The 17,402-nt window shown below is 36.6% G+C and overlaps 1 protein-coding gene across 1 annotated transcript in view; it reads right to left on the minus strand.

Moving 5' to 3' along the window:
* Positions 1-17,402, minus strand: part of zmat4a (zinc finger, matrin-type 4a) — a 68,854-nt gene that overhangs the window by 14,115 nt on the left and 37,337 nt on the right. The window contains 2 exon segments of the mRNA XM_053481600.1: positions 3,632-3,841; positions 12,231-12,387. Coding sequence (XP_053337575.1) covers positions 3,632-3,841; positions 12,231-12,387 — 367 coding nt within the window.

A 17,402-nucleotide genomic window follows, 5' to 3' on the forward strand; every position in this document is an offset into this window, starting at 1 on the left:
TAAAGGGTAAAAGAATTCAGGAAGACGGAATACACAGAATTCAATGCTGCATTGAATTCTGTGTATTCCGTCACGCTTTTCCATGTTCATTCCATGCAGGTCCGGTTCATGATTATGCTCTTTTTCCTTTGTGCTAGTATTGCCAAATGTTCTTATTTCTATTTCATTATTCCTAATTTAAATACATACGTTGTGTTCTGAGGGGTCGAATCATATGTCTGGATGAGTACCTTTTGTATTTAAATTAGCTTAAATATTTTAGGTAAATGTGTCATATTGTTTTTATATTGAACACTATTATTGTAATGTTACCTGGGACCGTGTTTGAGTGCACTGAGGGGACGTACAGTAAAAGAATTTCGGAAGACCAAATGTGCAAATTTCAATGTTGTAGTCTGTTTCAAACTCTCTGGATCAGCAGCAGACTTGCAGTAGTTTGCAATTTATCAAGAACACACACACATCGTAACAGCGGTCAGAATCGGACCGGTTACAGAAGCTATGGGAAGGTTTCTGCTCCCATGAGTTTAGAGAGGGAGCCAATACTACAATTCTACGCTATCAGCAGCAATGTAACTACTGTATATTTGTTCCCGTGAATCCATTGTGATAGCCTTGGAAGAGTTTCTGCTCACCAGATTCCAGCTTATGAGTTTTGGAAGTGCTTTTGCTCCCCTGATTGCAGTGTGGGTGCTATAATTTTTTTCTCTTTTAACACTTATGAGTATGACACCTAATTAAGATCATCTGTGATCAGAAATCTACTGTAGCAGCTAGGGGGAAAATTTCTGTTCTCATTATTAATATCTTCAGAAGAATATGCGAATCCAGTGCATAATGTATTTTTTTTTTTTTATTTATAACTTTTCACTATGGTAGCGATGGAAGAATTTCTGCTTCCAGAATTTCCTTATGGCAGCCACAGAAGAAGTAAAAGGCTGCTTCCATTATTCCAGTGTGGTGACTATGAAATTGTTTCTGCTCTGTTAGTTTCAGTGTAACTGTTAGAGGAGTGTTTGTGCTCTGCTAGTTATGATGTAAAAGCTACAAGATAATTTCCCATAATTTCCGTAAGGCACCCCAGTAAGAGTCTCTGCTCCCGTAATTGTTTAACCTTGGAGTTGAAAAGCATCTGCTCCAAATATTCCATTAACACCTTTGATCAACTCAATTAAATGATTTGAGCGAATGAAAGGAGAGAGATGGGTGGGGATCAAAGCTGAGCAACACCCCCGGAGAAACACACACACAAACAAAAACAAACAAACAAACAAAAATTCCAATCCAAGCATGAGTCTTTCCATAGAAATACTATGAATATTTTATCATATGGCAATCTTCAAAGTCTCCTTCCATCTTTGCTCTGCACAGCAGCAATTCCCACAAAACACTGAAAGGACACTGCAGAGCTGAGGATGCGCAGGAAAAGAAAAGAAAGAAAAAAACACAGACAGTGAGACACAATGAGCGAGAACAAGCTGATCTTGCTGCTGACTGTACACTCATTGTGTGAAAGATGAGGCTGCCTCCAGCAATCCGACGAATTACAAAACCCCGTCGCAACCCTCTAAAGGAGTTGCTCAGCCGTCCGACTATTGTTTCTTTCTCTTTTTAAAGGTTATAATGATTCGCAACATCATTACTAATTGATATTTGCGATGGCGAGACTCCCTCATTAGGGCCATGTTGACATTTACAACCTGAGAATACGACCACCTGCCTCGAACAAACAGCAAGCCAAGACAAACACAGAGGAGTCTGCAGGTACTACACGAAGTCGGATTTGATTGTGCTGAATACATTCGAAGATCAGCAATATGCATTATTCAGTCCGACGTTCTTCGAATTAGATCATAAAACCCCTTAAAAAAAGATGAAAATGATTTTAACAAAAAGATTTTTTTTCTACTAGCACCTGGTGGTTATCCTTATACACACACACACACACACACACAATAGGAGCCATTGGGAAATAACAGTATTGTGGGTATTTCCGCTCCTTTAATTTTCTTAGAAGTTTTCAGTCAAACATTATATGATACAATTAGAAGCTGTCACATTACAGAGTATTTTAAGGATTGATTCCTTATAGCACTCCCATTTATATAGTCCATTGAAGCACAACCTCTAACTAACAGATGAGTGAGTTTGGAAATTAGTATTGATATAATATTTGTTGAGAAAATTCAGCAGCTTTAAGAAACCGCTTTCATTCTTTCGATGCATCAAAATGAGCCAACACTGGGAAGAGACACTGTGGCATGTAATGATGATGATGTCGTTTGGTGGAAATCCCTGTACAAATCTGTGCATTGATGGAAAGGTAGGCCAATAGGACTGCTATGGGTTTTGGAAACGTTCCCAGACAGAGATAAGGTCTGTGGAGAATAAGTGATTTTAAGTGTAGTTTAAAAAAAAAAAAAAAAAAAAGTGTAATTGTTGACCACTGATCCAATGTAATTTTACCCTTCATGAGGAAGTCCACTTGTCTTGACCTTTTGACTATACACTTGAAATCTTTCTTGGCTCAAGAACACCTCAAGGAAGGATCCAGCCGTACCAGCCATGTCTCAGCACCATAATGCAAATGTTAATGATACAACCTATAATTGACATCAATTTGGGAATTTCTTAATTTTAGATGAAAGTAGCACTAGTAGGACACTTGTACAAGCAGTTAAAAAAACACTTATGGGACACCATTACCCATTAAGCTTTTTTGGTACTTTAGTCTGTCCATGTGACATCCCACACATGCATCAGGAGACTTATATTTTATATCTTTAATATATTATATTTAATATATATACACACACTACCGTTCAAGAACAGTATTGTCAAGTTCATTTGCAAAATCCAACAAGCACCATAATGAAACTGGCTCTCATGAAGGCCATCATATATATTATGGTGTATATGATAATCATGTCTTTATAAAACTTGATGTGTTGGCACTTCTGACCCGCACAACGCAATCTGTGTTTTGTGTCTTTTTTTGTGTTTTTCTCTCCTTTGCATAATGTCTAAATGTGAATCAATTCATGTGAGGGAAAATTTCACTGTAGCCGGGAACCAGCACTTTAATAAAAGCTCTGGCTAAGCATGCTGATAAGCGGCTTTTAAAACATTAAATTTACTTTCTCATGCTAACAAACTTTATTTGGTCGTAGATCAAATAGAACAGTAATGTGTTTATAATAATGGACAATTTGCTTAACATGTTTTCTCTCTTATAGTAAAAAGGCACGAAAATAAAATCTTAAATCTCATGGTCGTAAATGATGGTCGTGATTTCCACAATAAAAACGTCTGATCCGTATAATAAATAAATGATTAGGACTCCATGTAAGAGAGCATTCAGTCCTTGAAACACCCTCAGGTAAAAAGCTAGTAATATAACGTAATGTTTCTACACTGGAATAAATAAAAATAACATACGTTTGTTTCTTTTTTCTCTGGGTCCGGATCTTGGGAACACCCGGGGGGGGGGGGGTGTACTAATACAGTACATCGCTCCATGCACACACTAGTTTAAAACCTAGCGGCAGTTTGTGTAGCCGTTCCACTGGCTGGCATGATTTCAATTTGGGGGAAGATACCAAAGAACTTGGAGGAACATGAGAAGCATTACCTTTCATTTCACCCATGTCCAGCGTCTTGCCCAACTGCTCCAGCAGGTCGGCACGTGCTGCATTTTTCTTGTGCTTCTTGCCATCATAGTGTTGTCGCGCCATGCCTGGGTTGTTAAACCACGCGTGGCATAGCTGGCAGTACCGATCCGAGTCCCCATTGAGCTGCGGCCAGCTTTCAGGTGGGATTTTAACTGGACTTGGGGCCACCTCTGAAGGACAGAAAGAATAAAAAGTGTTAGTAACCTTTATGGTTAAAATTGGAGAACCAACCATTTTCTTTTCCATTCCTTGTAGGAATGTATGTGGGTAACATTAAAATGTTTGTGGAGTCCTGTTCTTTTCTTGCCTTCTGCTTTCCCTTCCCTTTCCCCTTCTCCCAGCACATACTAGGAATTGTGTGTCCTCAGCTTGATTTTGCCATCTGCAGCATCGCCATAGGCCTAGAAATAATGAGCTCTTGCCTTAATCTGTCGCATAAGCAAGAATGTCTGACAGTCAGCGGGTGAAAAAAGATCGCACCCTAATCTGCTTCTTGCTGCTCGCTTTATCTGTTGTGTGTCTGACTAGTATGATGCACCAAGCCACGGAAACACAAATTCTCTTCTAATGCCCAATGTTGTAGCTGTTTTTTTTTTTTTTCTCTCAGATTTTGTGTTGTACGATGAGTCATAATCGAATATGTTTGCAGAGCAATGGTGCGACTTCTACGATACAGAACTCTGCACTATTTTTACACATCTTAGATTAGGCACGGGCCAAAAAAAAAAAATCAAAAATAACCCCACGTTAGATGATTAGCAATTTCCATATGATTATCATTACAAAACAATAAAGTAAAAAAAAAATAATAATAATAAATTCATTACCGGGATCAAGTTTCGAGACACTGATGCCATTTAAAATCACTAGAGTACAACGTTAATGTTTTTCCATCATCACGTAGACAATACACATGCTGATTACTACAATGCTTTCATTTATCAGCATGAGCACAGAATCTGGGACGCGACCGTAAACAGCAGGCACACAAGAAATATCCTTTCATCCTACTGAGATAATCTCACCCCGTGCCAAGAGCTGCGATTTCTTTCTTCTGTCTGTTTTTTTTTTCTTTTTTTTTTCCGTCTTTACAGCATTTTTCCCTCTTTCCCATTGTTTTCAAGACTTTAAAATGACACACACACTGGGTTTGGGCGAAATTTAATTTGGGTAGTTAACTGCTGCGGAATGAGATGATGGTGAATTCTGAAAGTGAATTAACTCAAGAGTCAAGAGGGAAACATAGATTACTGTATTTGGTGGAGCGTGACAATGTAACAGAACGAAATGAAAGCAAAGTGATTAAGATAATTTCATCGAAATTGGCAGACACTTACTTTTTCATTCTATACCAATATGCAGCTTCTGTTTCCAGATCGTTTAGACCTTTAATTATTAAAATACTCCAAACTGAATTGCTTGTTTGGAGTCAGTCGAACCTGAATATGAAAGGTCCAAGTTTGTACTGTAGTGCCATTTACTCTGCTTAACAAAAAAACGAATGGGAAATATAGAATTAAATGAGCTTTGGTCCCTGTTTTTTTTTTTTTGCTCAATGCCATAAAAGGACCATACGCATATTGCTTAGCGTTAGAAGCATTGAAAATGAAAAAGGCAGGTCTGTTGTTCCCAGGAAACAATGTTGTATTTCATTGGAGGGATGAAATCATCTTATTTTACTATTGTTAGGTGAGAGAAGGTAAGGAGAAGGGTCAATGAGAAGGGTATACCTAGCATGAGGTGCTGTGTGCAGAAATGAGTTTGAACCTTGTGTCAAGTCTGTGTCATCCTTCAGGAGGCCAAACACCACACTGATGATCTATCTGAGGTGTTTGCTTGGGCGTGATGGGTTTTGTCTGGGCAGTGACAAATGGGTGAAAATGTTCAGCCTTTTTCTACTCTTTGAAACAGCAATAAATCCTCTGCAAGGTGTGTATTTGTGCTAGAAATCTGTGTAAAATTCTTCAATATGCAGTGCCATGAACAATATTGTAAAGGAGTGAAAAAAATTGAATTGAAGTGAATTTTCATTATTACAGCATCGTACAGCGTATACCGTACATTCTTTCATATAGTTCAAATGACCTTTATGAACCTGAACAATTTTAGCACTTTCAGGAAAAAAGGTAAGAGTAAACATAATTTAATATACCATGCCTGACAGAAAAATAAACAAACTTTTTTGTGTTTAAAAAGGGTGAAATTATTGTCCTGCGTCAAGCAAAGAAAACAACCAAGGACATTGAAGTAAGAATTGAGTTACGAACTGTCCAACTCATTATTAATACCTGAAATGATAGTGATGAACTGTCAACTTCTTGGAAGTATATTGGCTTTAAAAATATATATACAGGAAAAAAAAAAAAAAAGAGACCGCTACAATGCACCCATCATGCATAGCCTCTGGAGACGTTGTTATGATCTGAGGTTGCTTCACTTGGTCAGGTCTAGACCCAGCAATGTTATGCAGCAATAAAATAAAGTCAGATGACGACCTGATGAATGTACTGATTGACCAGGTTATCACATCCATGGAGATTTTCTGTTCTGATTTGATGTTCCAGGATTCAGGGAGCAAACAAAATATTAGATAAAAAGTTATATCTTTAAATGAAAATGGCGTGCTTATGTTAATGCAATAATAATAATGCTGCAAAATGCAAATAAAGAGTGAGTTATATGAGAGCCTGCAGACATATAAAGGATATGATTATACCAAGCTTACAGTGTTTGAGGAGCAATCTGCCTTATGGTCACGCTAATGTAAGACCACAACCGAGCAACTATTAAATTAAAAGTTAAAGGTCAATCACTCGTTACCTCAGGGTGAAAAACATGTAAAAATTAAAATTAAATAAAAATAGACATGTCCAGTTTGAAGCTGTAATTGGTTATAAGATGCATAATAATTTCTACGAACCGTTTACATATTCTCAGGAAGGTGGCTGCATGAGCAAGCCTCTTATAGTTTCTCATAGTCTCATAGTTTGTTGCAAATTGAGTAGGCGTAAGTCCCTAAAACCTTCTTCCGAAAAGCGTTCTATTCTTGGGCAGTTGTTATTTGTCATCATCGCTGTCTTCCCTCTTCTCTGCTGTCTCACCCAATGGAATTATAAGGGCTTCACTGCTGCCTTAATGGCCCTTCAGAGGTCCCAAATTAAGTTCCCTTTCTTTGCGGGGGAGACTCGTCTGACACTGAAGGATCCATTAGTATCGAATCAGGTTTGGTTAATGTTCTTATGGTCAGCAGGGGGAAGGACGCTGACATTTGTTTGGCAGCCACTTTTAACCATTCCTCCACACTCTGTGGTGTTTTATTCGTTTCATGCATATTCTTATGCAAGAGGTTTGGACTTGCAAAGTTTTGCAAAGTTTGGCTTTGCAAGTTTTCTCTTTGGTTCATAATGGAGGATTCAGGTAGACAAATGAAGACCCCAATAAATAACCTCCTAATACGGCAGCCATCATTAGCGACATGCTGCTTTCTCCACGACTCCTCCCCGGCAGATGGGAGCGAAAGACCCACTGCTGTCGGATGCCTGAGAGGTATTATTATCCGTCTCTCTGCTGGCTGAAGAGCACACACTGAGGCTGCTTGTGCATAAAAAGCACTTTGAAAGCACTTAGCAAACTAATATATATATATATATATATATATATATATATATATATATATATATATATTTACTGTATATATACAATATATATATATATATATATATTAGGGAACAGGATTAGCGCTGAGGAAAGAACAGCTGAGATTAAATCTAAATGAAAGTTTCCAACTATATGTCCAAGGACAGATAATGGCAGAGGCTTCACACTTTCTGATTAAATGTCATTCAGAAGAAAAAAAATATATCAATCCTATACAAGCAATCAACTGTCAATTACAGATGTTCTCTCTCTCTCTCTCTCTTTATTAATCAGCGGAAAGATTTCCAGGTATCCAGATAGGTATAGATTTTTCAGCCTCTTGGACTACATTTTTGGAAAATGATGAGGTGCTCTCCACATTCTGACAAATAAAATAATCATCAAGTGACACCTGCATGTCAGGGATTTAATGAGTCTCTTCAAGCAAGAGGCAGTCTCAGAAGAGCTCCAGGTAAATGCTGAGTGACACTTCAGGCAATCAGGAGGCTCAGGAAGAGAAATTTGATTTTTCCGGAGACCTCCAGCAGACAAACGAGGCACCCGCTGCATTGTAAAGCACATAATCCTCACTCTCAGGGGAGGCCTGGAGCTGATCCCAGGGGACTTGGAGCATGAGGCGGGGTGTACCCTGGATGGGGTGACAATCCATTGCAGGGCACAAAAGTATACATTCACACACTGTCTGCAGGCAATTTGGAAATGTCAATTAGTCTACTTTGCATATCTTTGGACTATGGGCAGAAAAAGCACATAATAACTACTTTCTATTTTTTTGTACACTACATTCATTTTAGAGTTTCTAAATTGTCTCTATATTGTAAACTTTTTTTTTTCTACCAGCAAATTGAGAAATGCAAATTCTCAGCATTTGAGGTCTGGTGGTGTAATTTTTGTGTTTCTCTACTAAAGGTTTATGAAAACCATTTTGTAAAATCGATGGGGGAAATGTGCCGGAGGATGCGTTTTATATTCCAGTCTCTTAAAAGGCAACATTATATTGTAAATGTCCAAATATGAATGTAAGGAAATCATAAAAGAATGAGAGAAAAATATTCGGTGATGCATTCCACACTCTTTCTCTCTTTTTTGTTTTTGGCCTAATGAAATAAACTCAAGAGAACCACGATCAAAGAAAAGACGAGCAAGGTCATTTATGAATCTGCTATTTAAATTTTTTTTTTTCTTTTTTGCTGCCTAATGGAGATGCGGTTGTCCTTCACTTCAGCACTAAAGCTCCTGAACAATATATGGTTATGTGAGTATTTATGTTAATGTACTTATTCTAATACACTATAATTTTCATAGTACTCACTTGACATTATCTGGAATTAAAAAATGTGTGTTATTCCCGTCCTACACAGCGTACAGTATAATCACTGTAATAATGAGTTTCTATAGAGATTTTTATGTCTCCAGTGTCAACACTTCCTGACAGGCAGAGTTAAAGCTGTTTATAACTTAATATCATAATATTTACTATTATTATTATTATTATTATTATTATTATTATTATTATTATTAATTAATGCCAGAAATAGAAAATGATATATTAAGCAGAGATGATTCTTATTAACTATAAAACATAAGCAAGGGTTAACACCAGAAAACATCCACAGCTCGGGCAATGCATGATTGTAATCTACGAGAGTTTACGAGGAAGGAGAGGAACAACAAAACAGGCGCGCACGCTAGGGCAACAAATCAGTCATAAAACGAGGGGGCGAAAACTAAGTACAGGGCTATAACAAGCATCACCAGCGCATGAGATGATTCCCAAACAATCAAGAACAGCAGTTGCAATGCTCTCTCATTGTCCCTTATGGACCGAGGTCATGTGTCAGAGGTCACCCTGTGCCTAATATTTACTTCTCTTTGCTCAGTGATTGATATCGATCCACATCTGAGTGTGTGATCTAGTGTTGCCTTTAAGCTTGCTGTAGTAATCCCTTTTGCTAAATATGGGCAGATTTTGCCTTGATTTATTTTTGACAATGTACGAACTATCCTTGTTCATAATTACTAATTAACCGTATGATCTATGTTTATTCGGTATGATTTATATGCAAATGAAGAGCACAAGCTTTTTTTAGAAGTTAAAATGCAGTATGATTATCATTTAATAGATGAGTTAAGTCTACGTTAGATATAGTATTATTATTAGGGATGCACCGAAATTTCGGCCGCCGAAAATTTTCGGCCGAAATAGCATTATCGGTTTCGGCCGAAACGTAAGAAAGCGCCGAAAATAAAAGCCGAAATTGTCGCCACGCCTCTCCCATCCTCCCGTCTCGTTCGCGCTGTCATTACGCATCAAACACGGAGTATGTCTGCAATTTATTTATTCTGTTATTGCAATGTTGTTTTGCACAGTAATTTAAAATTGAAGTAAAACATTTAATGCAGGTAATATTTTGCACAATTCGTAAAGGCACTAAAAGCTAGCACAGACTGAGTGATTTTATTCAGTGCAGTATGTTCTTCATGAGAAGAGGAACTGTGTCTTCAGCCAGAAAACTGAAAAATTTTTGTTCATAAAGATAAACCTGCTTCTTTTGCTTAAATTAAAAGCAGACCAATTTAGTGTGTATAGTTATGTTGTTTACAGTAAGAGGTTGGATTTATTTATTTTTCTTCTGTTTGTGCACTGTTGTTTGGTACAGTGATTTAAAATTGAAGTAAAAAAGCAGCTAGCATTTTTTTTGCACAATTTTGTTACAGAAAGAAATTTTATTTAGTTTTGTTATTGTTAAACAGCCATATTACTGTTATTTATTATCAATAAAAGTTTGATTGCTTAATTAATTTGTAGTTTTTTTAATACAAACAAAAAGAAAATATTTTAAACATGTTTTTTAATGAAGCCATTTTCGGTTTCGGTATCGGTTTTCGGCTAAGTGCATCCAAAAATTTCGGTTTCGTTTTCGGCCCAGAATTTTCATTCCGGTGCATCCCTAATTATTATAATTGACTGTATAACCTGCTATGTACAGTATTAGTACAGTAGATACAGTGTTCTATACAGTTGATATAAATATGTAAAGATGTAAAAGAATAAACAAACTACACTAAACATGGTTTATGAAATCTATACCACGTTATATGTGCAATTTTTCTGTATTTTTCTTTCTCCCCCCCCTCCTACACAGAGAGAGAGAGAGAGAGTGATAAACTGGTTGAAAGCTTCCAGTTGAGTGGCTCTTTTAAGCTCTACTTCCATTCTCTCTCAGGACCCAAAGCTCAAACACACACACACACACACACACACACACACACACACTTCTATGAGTGTGTCGATTCCCCCTGCAGGGGAGGCACACGGTGAAAAGGATGACCCACACTGACCTGATCGGACACGCCAACACACAGAGAGCGATGTGCAAGCACATATATACACGCTCACCATAGCACGCTCTCTCACACATCTATATAGCATAGCCTTATCTCTCGGCCACACACACCATATTTGTTGTGTCTCATGACCTTTTCTTAGTACCCCCCTTCTCTCTCTCTCACACACACATACTCTCTCACACACACACACACACACACACACGCGGTACAGTTTATTGTTCAGTGCTCAAACACAATAAGGACAGGACCACTGATGAGTATATCAATTTCATCTAGCAATATCTTATATCTCTGAGCAGACACACACGCACACACACACACACGCTCTCTCTCTCTCCTTATAGAGGCAATTGTTAGAGTGGTTACATCTCTGTTTTTAGTTTTTTAAACTATTAGTACTGTGCAAAAGTGTTAAGCCAAACCACATTTCTTCATATTAAATTAAAATAAATTAAATGATAATTGGGAGATAAATGGGAATAAAAGCTTTACTGCGACAGGCTGCACAGAAACCTAAAGATTTAAAAGTTGGTTGTTTATGTAACAGCCCGAGCAGCAACCTCGTTTCCCTTCTCATCTGTTCCAACCACTCAGCATCATTAGTATACAGATCATCAACCTGATCATCCGCTAATCTCGCTGGTTCATACCCCAAGTTAGACAAATATTTTTATGCTTGAATGATTCATAGATCATAGATCTGTGTGGCCTAACAAACAAACAAACAAACAAACAAACAAAAACATTTCTTTGAAACTACTCAGGTACAGAGACTCGACTGAAAACGAGAGGCAAAAACTTGCCAAAAAAATGAGAGTAAAAAGAAGTCCATTAAAATTCCTGGAGAACTATTCCTCAATGCTATATTAAAAATACAAGAAAGTCTGGCTCTTTGAAAGCAAAATATGAAGAAATAAGACTTTTGACAGTACTATATTTCTACCTAATAAAAGCATGAATTCAGCTGATTTTGTTCTGCTAACCAAGCAATATAAACTAGCAAACCTGCATCATCAACTTAGCATCCTAGTAATAGTAAAGGTCATTAAAAAACCATTAGCATTAGCATGAATGTCTCAAATGCTGTTTAAACACTGCTACCAGAATCCTTTAAATAGATGAAAAAGACACCAGTTCACAGAGAATATACAACATTTTCCTCAGATGTGTTGGTAAATACCAACAACAACAAAAAACAGAATAATTAAAGCTACAGTCTAATTGCACTTAGCATCGAGCGCTAGCTAAAACATCAGTGGGAGCAGCCATATTTAGAAAAGTCAAACATGATGCCACAGAGTTATGAGGAGGTTATGCAAACAACAATAATTTTGCTTAACTTTTAGATCTTCTTGTAATTAATTTCTTTCTTTTTTGGCAAAATATAGTAATTGCCTAATTAATACAAACAAACAAACAACAACAACAAATAAGAACTCACTCTTAATGATATAAAAACAATATTTCTCAACAGGTTTAATAGGATGTAATAAGAAAGCCTCTCTCAGATTTGCATTTCTGAGTGTGTGTGTGTGTGTGTGTGTGTCTTACCTTTCCCCGTGATGCCAGGCTGCTCTCCCAGCACTAGTTTAAGTCTCTTAGCGTGGATCTTGCCCTGATAGTGTGACTGCGCAACCACGGCTGAGGTAAAAGACATGTTACACAACGTGCAGCACTTATTCTTGTCCACGTCTCCTTCCTCAGTGCCCTGCAACACACACACACACACACACACACTTATTAAAGATTACTGCAGGCCCTACAGTAGGTCTTGCACTGGCTCTGTTAAATCACCCCTCTTACAGAAATCTGTAGCAGCTTCAAAGCACTGACACTGGAGACTCCTTCCATATAACACGGAAACGTGAATAATAAAAACATGTCAGAGCTGCTATTACAGAAAAACGAACTAGCAGCGTCTGACCAAGCAGAGTTGTGAATCCAACTGCACTCTGGTTGAAATATATAATTGAGTATAAATGACAGTGAAATTATGCAACATCAGAGACACACAGCGAGAAGCGGAGTGCTGCTTAGGAAGAGCTAATTTACCTGCTGTGTGTGTGTCTGTGTGTATGTGTGTGCGTCTCTGTCTGTGTGTGTGTGACATCAATTTGGCACTTCCTGACTCGTGAAGTGCTTGAAGAGCTCTCCCATCATCTCCCTGTGTGAAGTGTGTGTGAGATCCATTACACACTCCCTCATGCTCTGTGCATGAACCACAGACAACAGAGAGTACGTCGAACCCGTGACTTGTTAAACAGGTCTCCTTCACATGTCTACCAACATAACAGCCTCCTAATATGGGACGAATCCCACTCAGCAGGGGTGGAAGTAGTTTATATTCTTACTGGTATTATACAGTATAGCCACAAGGTGAGGACATTAAACAAGTGAGGTGTCGGACAGTTCTGTAAATCCCCTAAGTATCTTTAGGTATCTGCTTATTCTGCCTTGGAATAGCATCAGATAACTAATGTTTCCAGGCTTCACCACTGCAGGTGTCCAAGGATATGCATACAGGCTTTTTCACATTAATTTTAATTTAAAACAAGCTAGACTTAATTGTGACAAGCACCAAAAGTTGACTTTATTATAATTACTTAGTGCGATAGCACTAGCATTCCCTATGTTGGTTAGAGGTTTTTTTTTTTTTTTTTTTTTTTCCATTATTGACCAACCAACTTCTTAAAACTCTTAGTTTTTCTCTTTTCATTGTGTATTGCCATGTGCTTGCTGTTGCTCACTCCTACACTAAATGCTGCTTGCAGAGGTTGGGTTGGATGCAACAAATTCTCATGTTAGGAGGAATGTTAGCAGTGATTTTTTATTAATTATATTTTATATTTGGGGTGTTGTACTGGCCGGTTTTGATTATTTGGGGGTTTACAACCCTTCTCCATCCCCATCGTAATTGGTTGAATCACAAATAGTGTTAAATTGAAAGTTAGTGCACTATGTAGGGTGTACATTTTCTTTGTTCCACAAACCAAGTATTGTCTTTGATCCGGGATTTGGGATTCAGCCTCGTGTTAGAAGCTAGTTAGTAATGTAAACATGCAAAGAAAAGCAGTGAGGTGAGTCATGAACCTGTCAGCATGCTGGCTAAAGTTTACAATCATGTTAGGAGTAATAAAAAGTTAGAACACAAGTCAGAAGGCAATTCAGAGGCACTTCAGAACAACTTAGAAGCGATTATTAAGGAGACAAGGTGTTGTTTAAGTGACAAAGTTATCAGGTGTGTTTTCTTGCTAAAAGTTATTCTGTAACTGGTTTTAAATGTGGGTTTAAACAGTCGGATCTTTTCCCCTCTTTTCCATTACTGCAGAGCATCACTGAATCTTTTAGTGGTACGTCGTACTGGTGTGTACCAACCCATAGCAAGGAAACATCTTTCTTTTATTCATTTAATCTCTTCTTTTTCTCCTAGACAGAAATGAGCCGTCTTTGAGACTTGAATGAGATTTCGGCGTTTTCTACATCTTCTCAAAGGTGTCTCAAATGTGGCTCATTAACTTTAAACCTCAGAGATAGTTTATATTTGTCTTGTGTGTGACTCATATGCAGAAATGAGCCATCTTTGAGACTTGAATGAGATATTAGTTGTTTTCTCAATCTTCTCAAATGTGCCTCAAATATGGCTCATATTTTTTTGTTTCCCACACAAAGTATACAGTACTTGTAAACTGCATTGGGTTTTCTGATATGTCGTGTAGAATTAAACTCATCATTACTTTAAAAAGCGTTCATTTTACTACTACCGGAATTACAATGCAAAAATGTAGAACTCACAAAATGTGCATATTTATATGTCCTTATCAATATATATCCTTGATATAAAATATATGTTTGCTGACAGAGAGGGTTTTCATCACTTGTCACTTTATTTTAGACTGCATAGTTAATGTATGCATTCTTCCTCTTATTATTAATATTATTATTATTATGGTCACATGTGATCTTATAAATCTGTTCTATTTCTTGCCTAAATTGTCCTTTTTAAAATTTTTGTTTAGTTGTGTGTAGTTACTTAAAACGTTCCTTATATTGAAAAATATATTGTGCTAAAAATGTTTATTTTATTTTATTATTTTTATTAAAACATAATAATCCTAGGAATGGCTGAAAATGCTTGGGGTTTAAGGGCTAGTGCCATCTACACTAAAGAGTGTTTAGTAATTTTTTTATATACACAGTACTTCATCTTATTCTTCACATACAGGTAGATGGAGGAGAGGGTTAGTAGGTTGGATCTCTAAAATGAAGATATGTAGATATGTAGGTTGGTAACGACTAAAGACAATTACAAAATAGCTTTGTAATAGATAAATGTTTTATTTTTCAACTCTAGCTTCATTTAAAAAATAATAATCCAACCCCCACTTATATTATTATACAGTACACACAGGTGTCCCTAGTTGATCAACATGTCTAACCTTTTACAAATGTGTACACCTTAATGAAGTTATTGAAATTAAACTGGCAAATGGCAAACTTACTTTACATTCTATACAAATTTCATTACTAATAAAGAACTACAATACAATATAAAGAACATTTATTTTTATCAAGAAGAGAAGCAATGAGATAATGTTTGTGTTCAGTGATTTCTGTATACACTAATCATTTAGGGCAAAACCAATTTTTGATTACACATTTATGACTAAATGTTCAACATTTTTTCATTCCCAACCCGGTCAAGCCTACAGTACATACTGTACAGATTCTAATAAAAACATCATTTTTCAATTTCTCCCACACATGCTTCAAGCCTACAACATCATCAATGTGTTCAACATCAACATCAACAAACATCATTGTGGCCCTTACATACATCAAGCCACCCATTTGGCCTTTAAATTTTTAATATCTTTGTCAGGCTGACTGACATTCTGTATCATTTAGTGTATCGGTTATGTCTCATTGTTTCTCCTAAGTCAGCTTTAGGATAAATAGAAAATAGAAAATTTAGTCTCATGAGACCAGAAAAAGTTCATTCTGAGCAAAAAATTTTGCTATGGGAACCTACTTTCTTACACAAACACAAAAGTCACGGTCTTCAAAGGAAAGATGCACAAAAGACTTTTACAAATCACAAACACACACACACATTTGTCAATATTGTGTGTTTGTGTAGTGCTGTTTGTGTACATTGTGTAATTTTGTGCTTCAGTAATCGATTGTTTCGGCGAACATGAACTCCATTTTCATGAAGAAGTCTAAGATAGGGTGGGATGAGATCCATTATGTTTTTTCACAAAGGTACATACAGCAGTTCTTGAAACTGCCTATCCTGAGCAAAAGTAATGGCACCCTTCTAGTTTTTCTGAGCTGCTCAGTGGTAAAACAGTACTGCAGCAGCTGGCTACATCCACTTCAAATAGACTTCATTTATGTACTGAGGAACGAAATCGATGCAGGTGGCAAGTTCACTTTCAGTACAAGGACATCTCTGTGAGTGTGCGAGTGTAAGTGTGTGTGTGTGCGTGTGTAGTGGAATGGATATCTTGCTGTCACAGCAGTTGCACTAATTTGGTCTGAAAAAAAAAAAGACAGAAAGAAAGGGATCTGCCTCAAATGACACATTAACACTTAATTAAGCAGAAATGGAGCAGAAACTAATTCACCAGGTATAAGTTTATTTTCTTACTTCCTTACTTTTTTTCTTGTTTTTTGGATGTATACATTTTCTTCTTTGCCCTTTGATTTCTTTCTTCCATTTATTTGTTTTGTTTTCTTTGTTCCTCCCTCCATTTTATGCTATTTGTCTTTATAACATTATTATCTTTCTTTCTTTCTTACTTACTCATATTTAAATTAATTTAAAAGAATTCATATTTGCTTTAGGCATGTTATCTACCTTTACATACACACACACACACATTATATATATATATATTTATTTATATTGTTTGATCTCATGTCAAACAATATAAATAAATAAAAAACAATCACTGATTTGAAAAAGAATTTCTAAAAATGACTCATAAACTCAATCAGGTGAAGCTAATCAGCTTTTCAATAGCACACAATGCCTTTGACAATTTGACTTTTAACCGTAATCAGCTATGGTCATTTTGATTAGCTCAACATGAAAAGCTGGAGCATTTGGTAGTGCAACTGAAGCAAACAATGAATTATGGATGAATTATGAATGGGAAGGAAAGCACTGTCAAAAGATCTCCGGCATAAAGATGTGCAAAGACAGAAGTTAGAAGATTTTTCAAAAGAAAAAATTTCTAAAGTTTTATCACTATCATTAAAGTCTACTATTGAAAAATAAAAAGTATTTGGTACAATACAAACCCTTCCTGAATCAGGACGTCGCTACAAACTGGATAAAAGACCCAGGAGGGAACTGGTCAGAGAGGCTAACAAGAGGCCCACAGCAACTCTGAAGCAGTTGCAGAAATTTTAAAATTGCAGAAAGAGTGGTCATTCTGAGTGTTGTGTTCATCACAAATGTTCCACAAACATGGCTTGTATGGGTAGAAAAAAACAGTCCTCAAGAAAAGCCCATTAAAATCTTTGAAATGACTTAAAGACTATAGTCCACAAATGGTGTCCATCAAATGTGTGTGTGTATGTATATATATATATATATATATATATATATATATATATATATATATAAACCTCAAAGTAAAGCAAACAAATGTTATAAGGAATGAAAATATATATATAGCGTGTATGTACTATATATATATATATATATAGAGAGAG

The sequence above is a fragment of the Clarias gariepinus genome, chromosome 21 (assembly GCF_024256425.1).
Source record: "Clarias gariepinus isolate MV-2021 ecotype Netherlands chromosome 21, CGAR_prim_01v2, whole genome shotgun sequence".
Lineage (NCBI taxonomy): Eukaryota > Metazoa > Chordata > Actinopteri > Siluriformes > Clariidae > Clarias > Clarias gariepinus.